General features: G+C 32.8%; 1 protein-coding gene and 1 long non-coding RNA gene across 5 annotated transcripts; one reads left to right on the top strand and one right to left on the bottom strand.

Moving 5' to 3' along the window:
- Window positions 1–5,638: 5,638 nt before the first annotated feature.
- Window positions 5,639–18,761, bottom strand: LOC131660716 (uncharacterized). 4 transcript variants are annotated; one of them, XM_058930013.1, is made up of 4 exons: window positions 17,941–18,758; window positions 6,077–6,172; window positions 5,915–5,985; window positions 5,639–5,813 (listed from the first exon to the last, which is right to left on the bottom strand). In XM_058930013.1, the coding sequence occupies exons 1-4, from the start codon at window positions 18,565–18,567 to the stop codon at window positions 5,696–5,698; spliced, it is 912 nt and encodes a 303-aa protein (XP_058785996.1). In that variant the 5' UTR covers window positions 18,568–18,758; the 3' UTR covers window positions 5,639–5,695. The 4 variants fall into 4 exon arrangements, 2 of the variants coding, with proteins under 2 accessions (XP_058785996.1, XP_058785997.1); XM_058930014.1 differs by having other exon boundaries at window positions 5,915–5,982; window positions 17,941–18,755; XR_009301018.1 differs by lacking the exon at window positions 5,639–5,813 and adding an exon at window positions 6,617–10,738 and having other exon boundaries at window positions 5,943–5,982; window positions 17,941–18,761.
- Window positions 14,625–15,413, top strand: LOC131660718 (uncharacterized). The gene is made up of 2 exons (XR_009301020.1): window positions 14,625–15,165; window positions 15,264–15,413. It is a non-coding gene; the product is annotated as an uncharacterized LOC131660718 (long non-coding RNA).
- Window positions 18,762–18,973: the final 212 nt, after the last annotated feature.

The raw sequence follows: 18,973 nt of genomic DNA, 5'->3' as shown, positions 1-18,973 counted from the left end.
GAGAGAAGACCCTTAACCAAATTCCCCTCAGACACTCCTTTGAACACTTCATGGGAGAAAATCTGGCGAGAGTGCACTAACAATGACTTCAAGGAAGTTGGGATTGAAATTCTGGTTCGTTCGCAGGACATATGTTAGACACAATTTCTGGGACAATATGCATAACTTGCTTATAACAAATTGACAGATGATAAAAAATAAATCATAAGACAATAAAGAACATAAAGGATTTTTATCCAAATTCGGTGCAACGTCACCTACGTCTGAAGGGCTTCCAACCTAAGAAAGGAAATCCACACTCAATAGTATTAGTACAAATAGTCTTAGATAACAACCCTTGTTCAATGCCTCTCTTCTTAATACTACTTGTGACTTTCTACTTAGGACTCCCCATAAATATGAGAATACCTTTCACTTTTTCTCAATCACTAACCATAATGATCAATACACAAATCAGATCAATGGTTATTGAAGTACAACTCTATTAAAACAAACAACTTTATACCTTAGATATGAAACTTAGGCGCTATAGAGGTGCACAAATATAAACAATTACAAAGACTCAAATAACCAAACCTAACACTATAGATCTTCAACTCTTGCTCGTGCTTCTTTCATTGTTAGGATGAGTCTTTATATAATAATTCATCTGTTGGGATTTTCTCCAATGGATATTTGAATTGATAACAACAAATTTGATTTTGAGGAAGATTATATTTGATTTGATTTAATCTCTATACATTTTAAATCTTCATTTAACTTTATTTGATCTTACTAAATCTTTTTAGAAAATCTTACTAAATTGCATATTTCTAAAAGATACAACAAAAAATCTCCTTGGAATCAAACAGAATCACACACTGATTTATTAAACTACTTATTTAATTAAAACTATTTATTGATATTAAAATTGGCGCAGAAAATGTAATTTGCTCGGTTTCTCCAATTCCAATTGGCGCGGAGATAAAGATGATCGTAAGTCTACAATTGGATACATCTTTATGTTCAGTGGAACACCAATGTCATGGTGCTCGAAGAAAGAACCGATGGTAGCACTCTCATCTTGTGAGGCATAATATATTGCTGCTTGGTTATGTGCGTGCCAATTCGTGTGTCTAATGAATCTATTGAAGGAGATGGGCAACAATAAGAGTGAGGTTGTTACGCTCTTGGTTGATAATGTTTATGATATTAATCTTGCTAAGAACTCAATTGCACATGGGAGGAGCAAGCATATTGAGACGGGATTTTACTACTTGAGGGAGTTTGTTTGTGAAAGAAAGTTAAAATCAAGATATTGTAGAAGTGAAGACCGAGTGGCTGATTTATTGAGTAAGGGAGTCACAAATGATTTGTTCAAAAGGTTGAAGATGAACATGGGCATGGAAGACTTGAAGCACTTGAAATAAGATGGTGTGTTAAGAGATTTTGAGCATTTCAAGTGCTGTAACCGGTTAACGCGGGGGTGTAACCAGTTACAAGCATCAAAATAAGTCAAATAAGTTGAAGAAAAAATGCTTTTGGAGTTGGCGAAACCGGTTACACATTCGCAGTAACTGGTTACGCCTAATAGTTATTTTCTATTATTTGTCATCTCTAATCAGTTACATGTTTTGTGTAACCGGTTACAGGCACAACATTTTGCTTTTTCTTTATTTTGGTTTGATGTTGTTGTATCCCAATTGATGTATATATACCCTAGTGGTATCCTTGTATTAAATAATGAATGAATGTGAAAAATTCCCACCCTCAATTATTGCTCTCTAACTCTCTACTTTCTCACTCTCTCTTTCTTCACTTACTCAAACCCTTCTTTGTTTATCAATCTTGTGATTGCACGTTCTAACAATATTATCACGAGGCTCTTATTAAAGATTGATAAATATTTTTGAATATATATATATATATATATATATATATATATATATATATATATATATATATATATATATATTACCTCTCTTTTTATTAATATAATTTGACATTCTCTTAACATAAGTATAAAGATTAATCTATGCATGTTTAGAAATGAGTTCAAATTTGAATAAGAGAGGAAATATAGCTTACCATATTTTTCAAATACTATTCAATTTTGATCTCTTTCTCTTTACATGAATATATTTTATACAAACAATTTTACATTTAATTCTCTTTAACATAAATATTTATCGTTGCAAATTTAAACATACATCAAAAGTTTGTACTTTTTGACTCTAAACATATTTTGACTTTTGCCTCATATTTAAAAATGAAAATAATACAATAAAAACTACTCCATCCATATCTCATCCCTTTTGTAAGATTTTTTTTTAAAATTGATTAATAATTATTATATTTTATCTATATATTGTTCATTTACGTTAGTTGTTCAATAATTTTTTTAATAAAGAAAGAATAATTTTTATTATACTGTAATAACCTCATCATAGGTCTTGCCATGAAGAATCTATCCAAGAGTGGTTTGATTCCAAGCAAGGACGGTCAAAAGAAAAGAGGCAGGAAAGGACACATAGATGCCAAGTACTTGGCAGTTGGCACTCAACCAGGATGCACTTCAGTTGCCACCCCACTGACTCCATCAGTTCTTCACCACTTCACCTTATATTTTCTTTTTGTAAGAGTATCAATTAACTTTTGTCTTTCCAACTATTCCTTTTTGTCTTCTATATTTTCTCCAATTCCGTTCAACAAAAGGTATCAACGCCTAGAATATTTTCTTCATTGAATTTATATACTGATTTTAATGTTTTCAAAAATTTAATGAACCAAACCATTAAAAAAACTTAATTACATATGTCTTGCTATAATTTGGATGATCCACAATTTTTGCCACTTTGATTTTTGGACAATTTTAGTTGAATAGATTCTTCTTCAATGGACACTTAGGTGCTGGGTTTGAACTAGGGGTGGGAATAGGCCAGACCGACTAACAGGGGCCTACGGCCCAGTCTACATAGGTCTAGGTCAGGTCAGGCTTTTTAGATAAATAGAAAAGGCCTAGGCTTTTTTATAAGCCTATTTAGTTAAAAAGGCTAGGCCACAGGCCACATAAAAAGCTTTTTAAGCCTAAGAGGCCGGCCTATTTAAATAAATATGAATAATTTTATTATTATTATATTATATTTTTTATTTTGAATTAAAAATATAAAAATAAATTTTAGTTATCTTGAAGAAATTATGAAAATAAGATGAAAAGAATCTTATGAACAATGTCATAAGTTGTTTCGATAAGTTCTCTCAAACAAATAATATCACAAAATTTATGCTACTAGGTAAACTCAAATAAACTAATGCAAACAAACATTTAATCTCACTGATCTTTTAATTTGTTAGTCTATATAAAGACGAGTTGAATGACTTATTTACAAATGTTCAAATAAAATAGGCTTTTAAGTAGGCTAATAGGTCAATCAGGCCTTCAAAAAGGTCAGGCCCAGGCCAAAAAAATAAGCCTATGATAGACTACAGGCCAGGCTTAGGCTTTGAATATTATAGCAGGCCAGGCTCAGGCTTGGCAAAGCCTAGCTCGGTCCAGCCTATTCCCACCCCTAGTTTGAACTCATAATTTTTTATTAACCAAAAGAGATTCTTACAATTCTATCTAAATATTTTTGAAATAGTTTTTTAATTGTTTTTTATAGGTCGGTATCCGATTTTGCGATCATATAATTTTCTTTTTAAAGCAATTTTTTTTAGAGTTTAAAGATAGTGCACTGTCAGTGTAAAACAGTTTTACACATACAACCAATCAAAATGCTTTAATTTATCATATAATTTCATTTTTTTTAAATTAAAAATATGATTTATTCTGATACATGTCTCTCATTGGTTGTCAGTGTAAAATTACTTTACACTGTCAGTGCATTTTCTTTTTTTCCCTTTTTTTAAAGAGATACCAATTTTTTTTAAACCTAAAGCAAATTTTAAAACGAGGTCTTTCAAATATATTTTAAAATATTAATTTTGTGATTGTTAAGAGTTGAACTCAATAACAAAAAGAATAGAGACCAATATTTTACCAACTATATGTAACTCAAATGTCATTATATATTCTTATAACTACATGGAAAAAAATTAGGCCTTTTTAAACCCAAATTTTTGAGGCCTAAAACCCTAGCTTAGGTAGCTTGGCCCTTGGGCCGGCCATGGAAAAAGATGAGTAGGTTATCCCTTATGACCCGAAGCCTTTTAAAAGTTTACAAGTATAATCCACTATCTCTTTACAATTATCATTGTTAATATATATTTATATTATATTTGACTCTATTACATTAATTACATTTTATCTTCTTAAGAAAATTATCTTTCTTTGCACTTTATTTTTTTATTCTCTTTTTAAATTTAATTATAATTTAAAAGATCATATTTATTAATCATGATTTAAATTCTAAATACAATTATAATATGTAGTTACTAATTTATTTCTCTTACAACTTTTTACTAATTAATATTTTAAATATAAGAGAGAGGGGGATATTTTTACTCCAAAAATAAGTTTGAAAGAGTTACTTCAAATTTAATCTTTGGCTATATATATATATATATAGATATATATATATATATATATATATATATATTATATATATATATATATATATATATAGAGAGAGAGAGAGAGAGAGAGAGAGAGAGGAGAGAGAGAGAGAGAGAGAGAGAAGAGAGAGAGAGAGAGAGAGAGAGAGGAGAGAGAGAGAGAGAGAGAGAGGAGAGAGAGAGAGAGAGAGAGAGAGAGAGAGAGAGAGGAGAGAGAGAGATGAGAGAGAGAGAGAGAGGAAGAGAGAGAGAGAGAGAGGAGAGAGAGAGAGAGAGAGAGAGGAGAGAGAGAGGAGAGAGAGAGAGAGAGAGAGCGAGGAGGGATATATTTACTCCAAGACGAGGTTGCGTTGTTTATGGGTTGGTTGGCCTACGAGATTCGCAAGACGACTGCTTATATGCTGAGCGGATGATGCGTCAATTCGGGTTCACCCAGACCATTCCTCGACGGTGAAATGGAGGGATATGAATGCTTTGTTTGATGATTTTGAGAATCATCTTGTTCCTGATGAGGCCAGGAGTATCGTAGCACCAGACGACTAGAGCTACGAGCATGGTTACATGATATGATTCTTTCGGGTGTTCTATCCATACATGGTACAATATGCTCCAAGGAACCCATCGATGCCAGTTCATCAAGAGATCCTAGAGGAGGAGCAGGTTAGGGCCGATCATGCCACTGACGTGTTGCCTAGGTGTCGTCGTATCATGGATATTGCGCAAGATGGTATTGCTAGAGGTTTATTTCCTAATGGATCCGATGTTAGAGGTGTTATGGATGCCATAGTGGCGGAGGCTTAGAAGGCTCTGTTTTACAAGAGGCAGTCGAGGGACGCCTCGAGGGTGACAGGCGGACTCATCGTCCGCCATATCCAATAGTATTTGATGATGTATTTATATTTTGGTTCAAATTTTTTGTTATTGTGTTTGAATTACATTTTTTGTGGTGGGTCCTATTATATCTAATTAAAAATTTAATTACTCTTATGATTTAGCTTGATAAAATATAACACTGTCCTTTTTCGCATCAAAACAATATGAAAATTATAATATTATAAAATTCTAAATTAGTTTTTTTTTAAAGTTAATAGAATTGATCACTGAATAATTATAATAGTTTAAAAAAAAAGTATTTATACAAAACAGAATCATAAAAAAGTATTTAAGAGCTGGAACGTAAGAAATTAAAGATAATATTGTTGAATTCCTCTGGGTTTTCAGCTTGAGGCACATGAGATGCCTCCTTTATCAACTCTATTCTTGCCTTTTTACTGATTACCCTGTAGTAGTTAATAATTTAGTCATATGACTTATTTTCAAGCATTAAGCTATGCCACTAAAAAGGTGCAAACAAATTATTGTGAAGGATTTGGATACATACTCTTTCAGTTCATGGGCCATCTGCACAGGAAATATTTTGTCATCTTCACCCCAGATTATGAGAACTTCCTGCTAATTGCAAGTAAATGTTTATTAATCAGTTACAGTAATACTCAATTATAGAGAGTTGCATGTAATTAAGGTATTAAGTATAGAGAGTTACCTGTTGAAGAGGTGAAATGTTTGACGTATCAATCTTTCCGAGGGACAAGCCACCTAGAAGCTCCATTTTTTCCTTCCTATTTTCTGTGTATAATTTCTGCAATATCACAGATTTTCATTCATTTCTTCTTACTTTTTTAATACAAATTCAAATAATATGGATCATATACATAATTAAACTTGATTTTTTATCAAAGAAATGGTAGAATTGATATTTTATTTATTCTAATAATACAAAATATATTCGTTTTTATATGGAAATAATTTTTTTCTTTATAAATGAGTTGTTTTTTTTTTTCTGAGATAATGATGGAGATAATAATTATTAGAATTTTTATATTTTATAACACAAGAAAATAGTGAAGATTCATTTTAGTCCCTTACAAAAATTGTAGAGTCTAAATTAATTTTTGAGAAAAAAAAAAATTTCATCCCTTACAAAATTTAACCAAGTCATATTAGTCATTCAGTTAATATTTTTTTTAAACCGATTTTTTTTTCTACTTTTGAATTATGACTAAACAATCGGCTAAAATGGTACCTCGGAATTCATCACTTTCGTTGACCGCGATCCCGTCATTAAAGCTCTCCTTTTCGGAATTGACCTCGCCGACAACGTTAATCATCATCACCGTCAACGTTCCCTTCAATATCAACAATTCCCTGTTATCCTCCACTGCCACCATCCTTTTTTCCATCTCTTGAAACCCTAGACGACAACTTTTTCTTCAATAATGATGATAACGGTCGTACTCTCTTCGACTTAAACTCTAAAGTTCCCATTAACAGTAGCATTGTTGCTTTCAGACCATTCGCTCTGGATTCTGAATTCTCTAGTCTTGTTGTTGATAATGGAGTTAGGGTTTGGAGTTAAGGGTTGAAGATTCTTTAATTGACGTTGAAAAGAAGGATGGGGAGGATGATGATGATGATGAGAAAAGGAAAAGAAGGAGGAGAGCAATTTGAGGAACGGGAAACAAGAAATGGTTACAAATGTTGATTTGCAATTATTTGTGAACGGATTCAAGATAATCGTGATACCGCGACATTCTTTGCTTTGCTGGATTTATTATCAGGCTTATGGGTGGGTGATTATGATTTTTTTTTGTTTCGTATTTTTGTATATTAGGTGTTGTTATTGATTTTTTATGATGGTTTAGTTTTGCTAGTTGGGTGGTTAGGGATGATTTCTTACTTTTGTAAATAATACATGTGGCATAAATAATACACATGGCAGTCACTTTGGTAGTGCAACTTCTCTGGATTCATTCCAAACTCTTCAGATATCCTCCACTAAGAACTATCAAGTTTATGATCAGCTGAATTCATCTTGAAAAAGAAAAGGAAAAAACTATTTAGAACAGAGCAATGCGCTCTGATTCTTATCCATTTATTATCATTAAAATGATACAAAAAATGGATAAGAATCAGTAACCACCTAACTAAGTAACCATTTATTATCTTATATATGGTTTTATATCTTATATATAAGATATCAATGATTAACCAACTTAGTAACCACCTAACTAACCACTTAACAAACTTAACTTAAAGCAAATTGAATTAACCACAATACCTTTCCTAATTCAGATTTTTCCATACTTCTCATTCCCATTAACTTCTTCAAACCTTGCTTGCTTGAGGGGTTTTATCAAGATATCGGCTAATTGTAACTCTATTTTGCAATGATTAATAGTTAACCTTGCTTTGCTAACTTGATATCTAATAAAGTGATACCTACTTTCTATATCCTTATTTCTACCCTAACTCATTGGATGATTTGCTAGATCTATGGTTGATTGACTGTTTACAATCAACTTGATTTGGCAATAGTCACCAATGTTCAATTCTTCAAGCAACATGTCTAACCAAAGTGCTTGACGTGCTGCATAAGAGGCTGCAACATACTCTACTTCATATGAGGACAAAGCAACAATCGTTTACTTCTTTGAAATCCAAGAAACTGGTGATGATCCAAGCATAAATAGGTAGCCATATGTGCTTTTCTTGTCATCTTGATCACCACTCCAGTCTAAGTCTGAGTAACCACGTATCCTTGCTCCAATTCTGGTTGTTTTATGAGGTATTAGCAATCCATGATCTTATGTGCCGTTGATGTATCTTAGGATTCTTTTTGCTGCAAGTAGATGACATAACCCTAGTTTTTCCATGAGTCTACTCACCAATCCAACACTATGACAAATGTCAAGATTCTATTGTAGAGATACCTCAAAGATCCAATAATCTGCTTATACAATGTGCTATCAACCAGTTCTTCTTCAGATTCCCTTTTTAGCTTGGTGTTGGTCTCCATTAGTGTGAATGATATCTAACTAGGAGCATAACTTGGCTTCTATCATCCAACTTTCTTCTAAGTAGTTCAAGAACATGTCTAAAGCATAGCGAGCCAAAGATTTTGAGATGACCAACATTTGCATTCAATCTTAATCAGGCTTTATAAGGAGTTTTGTTGCTCGACTTCTTTTTTGGACATCTGTTGACGATATACACTGCAATTGAAGTGGCTTCTCCCTTAAAGTGCTTAGGCACCTGCTTTGTTTTAAGCATACTCCTAACCATATTCAAGATGCTTGTATTCTTCCTTTCAGCAATGTCATTGTGTTGAGGTGTGTATGGTGTCATCACTTCATGCTCAATTCATTCCTTCTCACAAAACTGAGCAAACTAATTGAGCCATCAGTTCTCAACCTCTTGATGGTGTTTCCTACTTGCTTTTCAGCCAACAATTTAAATTTCTTGAAATTGTTGAAAACTTCACTATTCTTTTCCAACAAGTAAATCCCCAAATGCCTAGTGAATTCATCCATGAAGGTAAAGAAATATCAATTAACTCCTAATGATTTACTTCAAATGAACCACACACATCTGAGTGCACAATCTCAAGCTTGCGTTGTGGCTTCATTGGCAAGTCATGTTTGGATGGCTTTCTAGTCTGATTAGCTATGCAACGTTTCTCACATAGCTGCTTTGGCACTTTAATCCTTGGAAATCCATACACCATTTTCTTCTTGTGCATCAAGCTAAGACTCCTAAATTTGAGATGGCCAAATCTTTGATGCCAAACCCAATTTTTATCTCCAGTTATGGTTGATGCAAGACATTCATGATCTAGCATATTGATCATGACCTTGAATGTCCTGTTGATTGACAAATGTGCCCTCAAAATTGAATTAAACATTTCATCAAAACACCTTGAGTTCCCTTCCTTCCAGCTTCATCATGTAATTCTTGTCAACTAATTGACCTAAGCTGATCAAATAACTTGCCATTTAAGGAACATATAAGACATCGTTGATGATAGCTTCATGTCCATCCTTTTTTTCACCCTGATGTTGCTCATTCCTTCTGATGTCATCATGATGTTGTCTACAAAAAAAATTGATCTTCTAACTGATTCATCCAACTTGACAAACCAGTTGTTGATTGTCATATGATTGCTGCAACCTTTATCAAGGTACCACATATCTGCTTTCTCTAAGCTAAATGTGTTGCAGCCATCAAGATAACATCTTCAGATTCACTGTTACCCTCACGAACAAAATGAGCCACAACCTTGTCCTCATCATTGTTCTTGTTGTAATAGCATTCTCTAGCATAATGACCAAACTTATAACAAAATAACATTGAACCTCCTTTATGTCAACCTTCTTCTTGACATTTTGATTTTGATTTGCACCATTCTTGCTAGTTTCACCTTGGCTTCTAGAAGCCTTACCAGCATTAACATTCTCATTCAACTTCCTCTTCCATTTTGCTTTTACTTTGTTATTGCTTGGGGAATTTTCTTTAATATTCTTGAAGAACTTTGCTTCAGCCTCATCTCATGCGCCTCAAGAGATGCTTGCAGTTCTTCAAGCTTCATCTCTGACAAGTCTTTAGACTCGTCAATTGCCACCATAATGAGATCAAACTTGACTAGTAGAGCCCTCAACACCTTCTCCACTTTCTGCAATTCGGAGGTCTTTTCTCCACGTGACTTCATCTCATTTGTCAAATCGATCATCTTTGAGAAGAACTTGGCAATGGTTTCATCAGCAAGTTTTCATATTGCTTCATCAAAAATTGCAACTTCACTTTCTATATATTTTCATCTCCACTATATAGCTTCTCGAGAGTATCCCACGTCTCCTTGGTCGTTTCTTGCTCGATAATCTTTTCAAAAATATTCAAATCCACACACTGATAGATCAAGAACAAGTTTCTCCCATCATTCAGAGTATATCCATTCACTTTATAGCACTTATCTTTAATGTGACAAAGAATACCACAATGAGAACATACATGACAATATCTTTTTCCCAATTTCGGCATGGAATTAACATCATTAGCAACATGAGCTAAAGTGAAGCCAATAGCATCACTAGGTACACAATTTATGGTGTGTTTTTTTTTTTCTTTTTAAATCACAAGTGAAAAAACACGGCTAATTGAAGGTAATGGAACCATGAGCAAAATTTGACATCGAATTTGATTAAAAGACTTACTTAATCCAAACAACAAAGTCAAAATTTATGGGGCATTTTTTCTTCTTGAAGTCACACTGATGATTTGGGTGAAACTCGGACAATTCCTTCAAAAGGTCTTTGATATTGGAACAATATGCTCCTTCCAAAAAGTTCTTTGATATTGGAATGATATGCACCTACCGAAAAGAGCATTGAGTGCATGTGATGAAGTTTTTATGAAACTGAAACAATTTTGGACTATTGCTTTGCAGAAAGCATTCTTGCAAATTGTTCCAAATTGACGCCACAATAGAAGAAGAAGAAGAATAATAATAGCATGTTTGGATTGACTTTTGGAAAACCTAGAATCAATTCTAGAGGTGTAGAATTGATTCTGGGCGATTTTGTGGTATTTGTTTTATCAAAAGTAGAATTGATTCTGCCTCCAGAATTGATTCTACTTGAAGCTAGAATTTGTAGCTTCTACCTCCGTAATTGATTTTGGCTAATTTTTACACTGAATTTTTTTTTTCAACTCACTTTTACATAAATGTATCCAAACATAAATCAATTATGCTAAACTCAATTATGTTAAAATCAATTCTACCAAACTCAATTCTACTAGAATCAATTTTGTTCACCGCCAATCCAAACACACCCTAAATAATGCTAGCTGTTAGATGCTTAGAAACGCAATTGAGAAGTCATTAAGCAACAACATTATTGTTATGAAGCCAAATCGGATACTGAGGATCATCATCAGGCGGTTAAGGAATAGTTCCATCAATAAACCTTATCTTATTCTTCATAGAGCGATGTGCATCACACATCGCCAGAAGGGATAATTGTCTTCCGTTAAGAGATGTTAAATCAACACAAGACAAAGATGATCAAAATGAAAAATGTAATTTGTTAGGAAACTACGCGACATTTCCTCATAGTCAAATTCGTAGAAAAATCATATAAATGCGGAATAATAACACAAAAATTGATACGGGTTGCAGTAGACTTTTTATTTACTGGAAAGATAAAATACACATTGTATTTAAGAATTTCTCTCACTCAAAGTTTTTCTCACTGGTGTATTATTGAAAATGCTCTCAATGTTGGAATGAATATTGTTTTGGCTTTGACATCTTATATAACAAAGCATTGGATGCATCATTCGTAACTCATTCATTACAGTTCCTATAAATTAGAAACACCTTTCATTTACTTCTAAATAATAAAAAAAATAATGACCATCCAAATAATGAGAAACAATGACTTTTTCCAACAATCTCCCATTTAAAGATTAAATTCAGTCAGTCTTCACACCTAGATCATGCAACAGCCTTCTCTGGTATGTTAATCTAGCAGGCTAAGTGAAGTTAAGCACAACTTCAGTTTATCAATAGTCATCACCTTTGTCAACATGTATGTGGGGTTCTTACTTCCAAGAATCTTCCAGAACGTTAGTATCTCATCCTCAAGCATAGTTCTGATGAAGTGATAACGGAGATCAATGTGCTTCGTTCTAGAGTGAAATGATGAATTCTTAGCCAGATGTATTACACTCAAACTGTCGTTGTGCAAAACACTCTTCTCTAGGATGAATCCCAACTCTGTCAACAATCCTTGAAGCCATATCAACTCTTTGATAGCTTCTGATACTGCTACAGACTCAACCTCTATAGTGGATAGAGCAACGATATTGTGTATCCTCAACATACAACTAACAGTTGTAGTACCAGTAGTAAATATGTAACCGGTGGTACTTCTTCGGTGACCAACTTCACTAGCAAAGTCTGCATCTACATAGCCATGTACTTTTACTTCACATTTACTAAAGCACAAACATTTTTCCTTAGTGCCTCGTAGATACCTCAAAATTTATTTCACAGATTCTCAATGAGCTTTACCTGGATTTGACATAAACCTGCTTACAACTCCCACTACATGACAAATGTATGGCCTCGTGCATACCATCGCATACATCAAACTTTCAATGGCTGAAGCATACCAAATCTTAGCCATAAATTCTTTTTCTTCCTCCGCCTCCGGGGTCCGGTCCTTTGATAAGCGAAAATGACTAGCTAAAGGTGTGCTAACTGATTTGGCATTGTCCATATTGAATCTTTGCAAAAACACGATTAATGCACTCTACTTGAGATAATTGTAAAATTCCTCTTTGCTTGTTTCTCGTGATTTGCATTCCAAGAATCTTCTTTGCTGGACTCAAGTCCTTCATGTCAAATTCTTTTGACAATTGCATCTTCAAGTTTATGATTTCATCAATATTTGGACCAGCTACTAACATATCATCGACATAAAGTAATTAAATGATATAACTAGAATGATATCTCTTGAAGAAACAACAGTAGTCGACATTACACTTTTGGAAACCATCCTTGTGCATGAAGTTTTTAAATTTCCTATACCATTGTCTTAGAGCTTGTTTTAGATCATACAAGCTCTTCTTTAATCTGCACACCATTTTCTGTTTCCCTTATTCAGAGAAAACTTCTGTTTGATGCATGTAGATCTCCTTATGTAAGTCTCTCTGAAGAAACACATTATTCACATCCAACTGCTCTAGGTAGAGCTCTTCACTAGCAACAATACTTAACACAAACCTGATATTATTGAGTTTCACAACAGGAGCAAAGATTTCAGTGTAGTCAACTTCTTATTTTTGCTTAAATCCTTTGTCAACTAGTGGGGCCTTGTAGCTCTTGGAGCCATCATGGTGCTCCTTCACCTGATACACTCATTTGTTGTGAAGTGCCCTTTTCCCATAGGTAACTCAACAAGTTCCCATGTCTGATTGGAGATCAAAGACTTCATCTCGTCTTTCATAGAATGTTCACACTTGCTAGCATCAGTGGTCTAACACGCTTCTACATAATCTCCAGGCTCCCCTTCATCTGTCAATGTAGTCCATGTATCTCTTGTTAGGAACAGAACTTCTAGAAGATCTTCTTAATACAGGAATTGGAGTCAAAGGATTTGATATGTCAGGCTGCTGCTCATTGCCTTGTTCAATCGTTTCCTCTAGCTGAGGATTATCAACTAGAGGACTTTCTAGGATATCGTCCACTTCTGCATGAACTGGCCCACTTGAATCTGATTTGTTGTCACTTGTATTCTGTTTGTCCTTGTACACCATTCTTTCATTGAAGATCACACCTCTACTGCGGATCATCTTTTTGTTCTCATCATCCCATTTATCCTACACCTCTCAAGTTATTTCACAAAGTCAGACTAGAGTCAAGCTCAACAGGATTTTCTTTCCCCGTTGATTCCGCCAAGCCTGTTCCTTTGGTTGTGGTTTCCCTGGATAGTAGACATGGACAGTAGGAATGTAGTTAATCTATTCATGCGTGTCACGAAGGAGGCAGTAAGGAGAAGTGTTTGTGCTTTAGTAAAGGTGAATTAAAAGTACATGGCTATGTAGATGCAGACTTGGCTGGTGAAGTTAATCACCGAAGAAGTACCAGCGATTACATATTTACAGTTGGTACTACAACTGTTAGTTTGATGTCGGGGATACAAATTATCGTTGCTCTATCCACTACAGAAGCTGAGTATGTAGCAATAACAGAAGCAAACAAAGAGTTGATATGACTTCAAGAATTGTTGACAGAGGTGGGATTCATCCAAGAGATGAGTGTTTTGCACAACGACAGTCAGAGAGCAATACGTCTAGCTAAGAATTTAGCATTTCACTCTAGAACGAAGCACATTGATCTCCGTTATTACTTCATCAAACCTTTGCTTGAGGATGAAATACTAACGTTGAGGAAGATACTTGGAAGTAAGAACCCAACAGACATGTTGAAAAGGTGGTGACTATTGATAAACTAAAGTTGTGCTCAACTTCAGTTGGCCTGCTAGAATAATATATCAGAGAAGGTTGTTGCATGATCGAGGTGTGAAGATCGGCTGAAGTCAATCTTCAAGTGGGAAATTGTTGAAAAAAACATTATTTTCTTATTATTTGGATGGTCATTGTTTTCTTATTATTTAGAAGTGGATGGAAGATGTTTCTACTTTATAGGAACCGTAATGAATGGATTACCGATGATACATCCAATGCTTATCTACAATATAAGAAAAGAACATGTTGTGGAAAATACCTAAATGCCCATTTGTTTCTACATTGCTCCACGTGGACACCTTCACTATCTTTTCCTATTTTAACTTCTGTTTCCATCATCATGTTTCATTTATCATGCTTTTTTCATTTCTCTCTCCCACTACCTTTTCATTTCTTTCTACCACTACCACTGCTCTACCCACTTTATTTCCTTCTTCCTATTTTCTTTCTTCCTCTTCTTTCTTCATCTTCTTATTATATTTTCTCTCTTTCAAAATAATTTACAAAAATGGTTTACGAAAAAATTGTTTATGAAAATGATTTATAAATATTTTGATTATTATTTCTTCTCCTTATTTATATTTTTTAGAAATGGTTAACAAAAATTATCTCTTCCAAAAATTCTTGCAAACTTGTCTTCATATGAAGAAAAAATATTTTTATTGATGCATGGTTAATGATTGGTTTGACTCATTATTTTCTTGATTAATTTTTTAAATAGGTTTGTTGAGGAAGTAAGTGTTCATCTTCTACATCCGAAATCAGGTAAGATTTTTTTATAAAAATTGTATATTTTGGTTTTGTGATTGTCCTAACAATCTTATCCCCATTGACATGATAATTTTTGCTGTCTTACTTTATAGCAGAGACTATTGGATAGAGTTGAGGATAAGATTCTTGAAGAGTTGCAGTTTTGGGTTTGATTTTTTTATTTTGTTAATTGTATTTTGAAGGAATTTGTTAAAAATGATGATTGTGTTCAAAAATTTGGTAGAAGTTCTTGATTTATCTGAGTTTGTGGATGAATGTGTTAGAAATGTGATTGAAATTTTGGTTGTTGTTCTTGATGTTTCTGGAAATTTTTGTGAATGGGGATGAATGTAGCGTGAGAAAATTTGAGGGCAGAGAGAAAAGAAGGGAAGAGAGAGAAACAAAATATGAAAGAATTAGATAAAGATAGAAATGAAATCTGAGCTTAGGTGGGAAAGGATAAGAATGAAATCTTGGAAGACCAATAAGGAGATGACACCAAAATGGAGAGATGAAATCATATGAAAATTAAATATAATAGATATAACTAGAATCCTGATAAGTGGGAAACAAGATTTAGAACATGATGATATTGATAGCATCTATATCTAAAATATTAATAATTAATAAATATCTTTAATAAAAATTTATTATCATTTATCATCATATATTTGGAAATGCTGAGCAAACAAATCATTATTTTTTAATATTTTATTTGCTTTATAAAATTTTATTAATTGTCTTTTCCATTAATTTTTATAATTGTCCATTAATAACAAAAGACATAGAGTAAGTTTCAACTATATTTTTATAGTATTTTTTAAAAAAAAAATTATATACCTAGATCATTATCTTCTTTTCAAAGTTAAGACATTTAAAAAAGTTTAATTTTTTATTCTACTATTTAGATCTACAAAATTACCATAAAAACTAATTTTTATTTTGCTAATTTTTTGGAGAGAGAAAAAACATCTATATAGAAAATAATTTTTGATGAGATCTCCATATTTAACTAAGTTTCTATAATATTTTTAAGAAAAATTCTTCATTTTCAAAAAAACATAAATATAATATACCTAAATTATTTATCTTTTATTTAAGTTAAGAACAAAACTATAATTTATTTTTTATAAACCAACTAAAAAATTGTTTATTTTTAAATTTAATTTGTTTTGGTATTTTTAAATTTTAAAAAACATTACCATAAAAAGCATTAGATGAGGTAGGCACATGGAAAAAAAGGAGAGAGATGTGTCAAATTATTATTTTTTAATTAATAGAAATAAATAAAAATGGTAGAATGACGATAAAGTCTGAATGTTTGAAAAGATAATATCAATAGTTTCCAAATATTTTTTTATTCTTTTCTTGGAAAGACAAATATAATCTAAAATATTAAAAATACAAATATTTAGTTTATATTTGTTTCTAATATTTGCTTTCTTATATTTGTTTCACATATTTTATAATAAAATTATATTTTGTCTTAAAAAAATCTTATTGATTTAAATTTTTTTACGAGTACATTTTTCTATACATTTAATTATTATTTTTTACGGGTATCAAACATTTTTCTATATATTTAGATTATTATTTTTTCACGGGTATCAGACATTTTTCTAAACATTCAATTATTATTTTTTCACGGGTACCGAACATTTTTCTATATATTCAATTATTATTTTTTCACGGGTACCTGACATTTTTCTAAACATTCAATTATTATGTTTTTCACGGGTACCAGACATTTTTCTATAAATTCAATTATTATTTTTTCACGGGTACCAGACATTTTTTAACACTCAATTATTATTTTTTCACGGGTACTAGACATTTTTCTAAACATTGAATTATAATTTTTCACAGGTACCGTATGCATTCAATTATTATTTTTTTCACAGGTACCAAATATTTTTCTATACATTCAATTATTATTTTTTCACGGGTACCAGACATTTTTTTTATACATTTAATTATTATTTTTTCACATGTACTAAATATTTTTCTATTAAAAAATATATATCTGAAACAAATGCGCGTCCCATACCAGAACCCGTGCGAACGCACGGGTTTGTTACTAGTTATCATGAAAATGATACAACAGTGTTTACAAAACTAGTTAGAGCAAAGCAATGTATTGTGGTCTCATTCTTCTATGTATATTATCATGAAAATGATACAAAAGTGTTTACAATGATCTATTCATATACTATATATACAAGAGATCAATGTTTAACCAACTCACTAACCACTTAACAACCTTCACTAATAACTTAACCAACTTACACACGTGATAAGAACTTTGTGTTTATTGACATGACATGCTACACAGACTCAATCCTCGATATCAATCTCATTGAAACCCATTAAACAAGTATATAAACACGTGACGTTGATCTAAAATATTAAAAATATATTGCTTGAAAACACTTTGTTCAAAGTTATCTACGCCCTCTCTGAATGCAAAAAAGAGTAATGATTCCATGGTCAAACCCAACACATCTACTAGCTAGTGTTGATCTCCTAATTCACCAATCTCCTCACAAATTAAATGATATCTTTACGTTGACATTTTTAACAATGTAGTTTTTCTCTTCTTTTCTTTTAATTAGCGTGGTAACAAAAACAACCATAAAAAGTTAGTTGAGAATGATATCCATATTTTGTTCATTGTATATTTAGTTTACTTCCTTCTACCCTGTTTTAAGTTTTCATGAGAATAACACCTATAATAAAACTATAGTAAAAGATAGTGGCATAACATGAATAAAAATTAGAATAAGAATTTACCTTTAAGAAGTCTTTCAAGAGAAAATCAGGCATGAAAGAGATGCTTTTAGCCACGGCAAGTGTCATCAATTTCCTCAAATTTTGCGGAGAAGTAGGCAACATAAGGTCCTCAATTTTCTCCACTCCAGCTCTTTCCAACAACTTGACGTTATGATTCTTCGTCATATTAACACCAGAGCTACAAATAACCACTTTCTCTATTCTCTCTTCCCCCAACATTTTCGCCAAATTATAAGCAACAATACCGCCATAACTCGTCCCCGCCACGTGGCACTTCTTCAACCCTAATTTCTCCAACAATTTCCCAACCGACTCCGCTTGGAATTTCTCGCTCCTTTCCTTCGATCTCGTTGTTGATTCGCCGAAGAAGATTAGATCGGGAACGTAGACATTGAAATGAGGAGCGAGAAATTGAACTTGTTTACGCCACTGCCATATGGCTGTAGGACCGAATCCGTGAATCAGAACGAGTGAGGGTTTATGTGTGGATTGATTTGTTGGTCCCCAAACGTGGAGAGTTGTTTCGTTGTCGATGTTGATTTTTTGAGAGAAGAGACCTGATCCGGTGAAGCAGCGACGGAGGTAGCCGCTGTATAGGCCGGAGAAGCTCACAAACGATGGAATCATGGTGAGTGCTGATTGGTTGATTATTGAATCATTGGAATGAAGAAAAGAGAAAGTGTGACGTATTTGTACAGTGTTGTTGGTGAAAGGTGTGGCGGATGGATGAGTCAGCTTGGTAGGAGAATGTTGCAAAGATTTTCTGTTTTGGAAAATGATTTATTTGGAATAAATGTAAAGTAAATGTAAATAAGGTAGTAAGGTATTTGTTGACTAAAGAAAATAAATTAGTTAGGTTGGGTTGGTTTCCCATTATTATATGGAGCCAAAAGTCTCTTTTTGCCTGCTTTTGTTTTTCCCTGTTCAATTCACACTCTGTGAAATAACAGCTGATCGAGATAAAGAGGACAACTTCTCTACCCATCATAAAAAGATGGGTAATGTATATTCAGTCAATCACATAACACCATTT

Source organism: Vicia villosa, linkage group LG3 (genome assembly GCF_029867415.1).
Source record: "Vicia villosa cultivar HV-30 ecotype Madison, WI linkage group LG3, Vvil1.0, whole genome shotgun sequence".
NCBI classification, from domain to species: Eukaryota; Viridiplantae; Streptophyta; class Magnoliopsida; order Fabales; family Fabaceae; genus Vicia; species Vicia villosa.
This window is presented reverse-complemented; position numbering and strand designations above follow the sequence as displayed.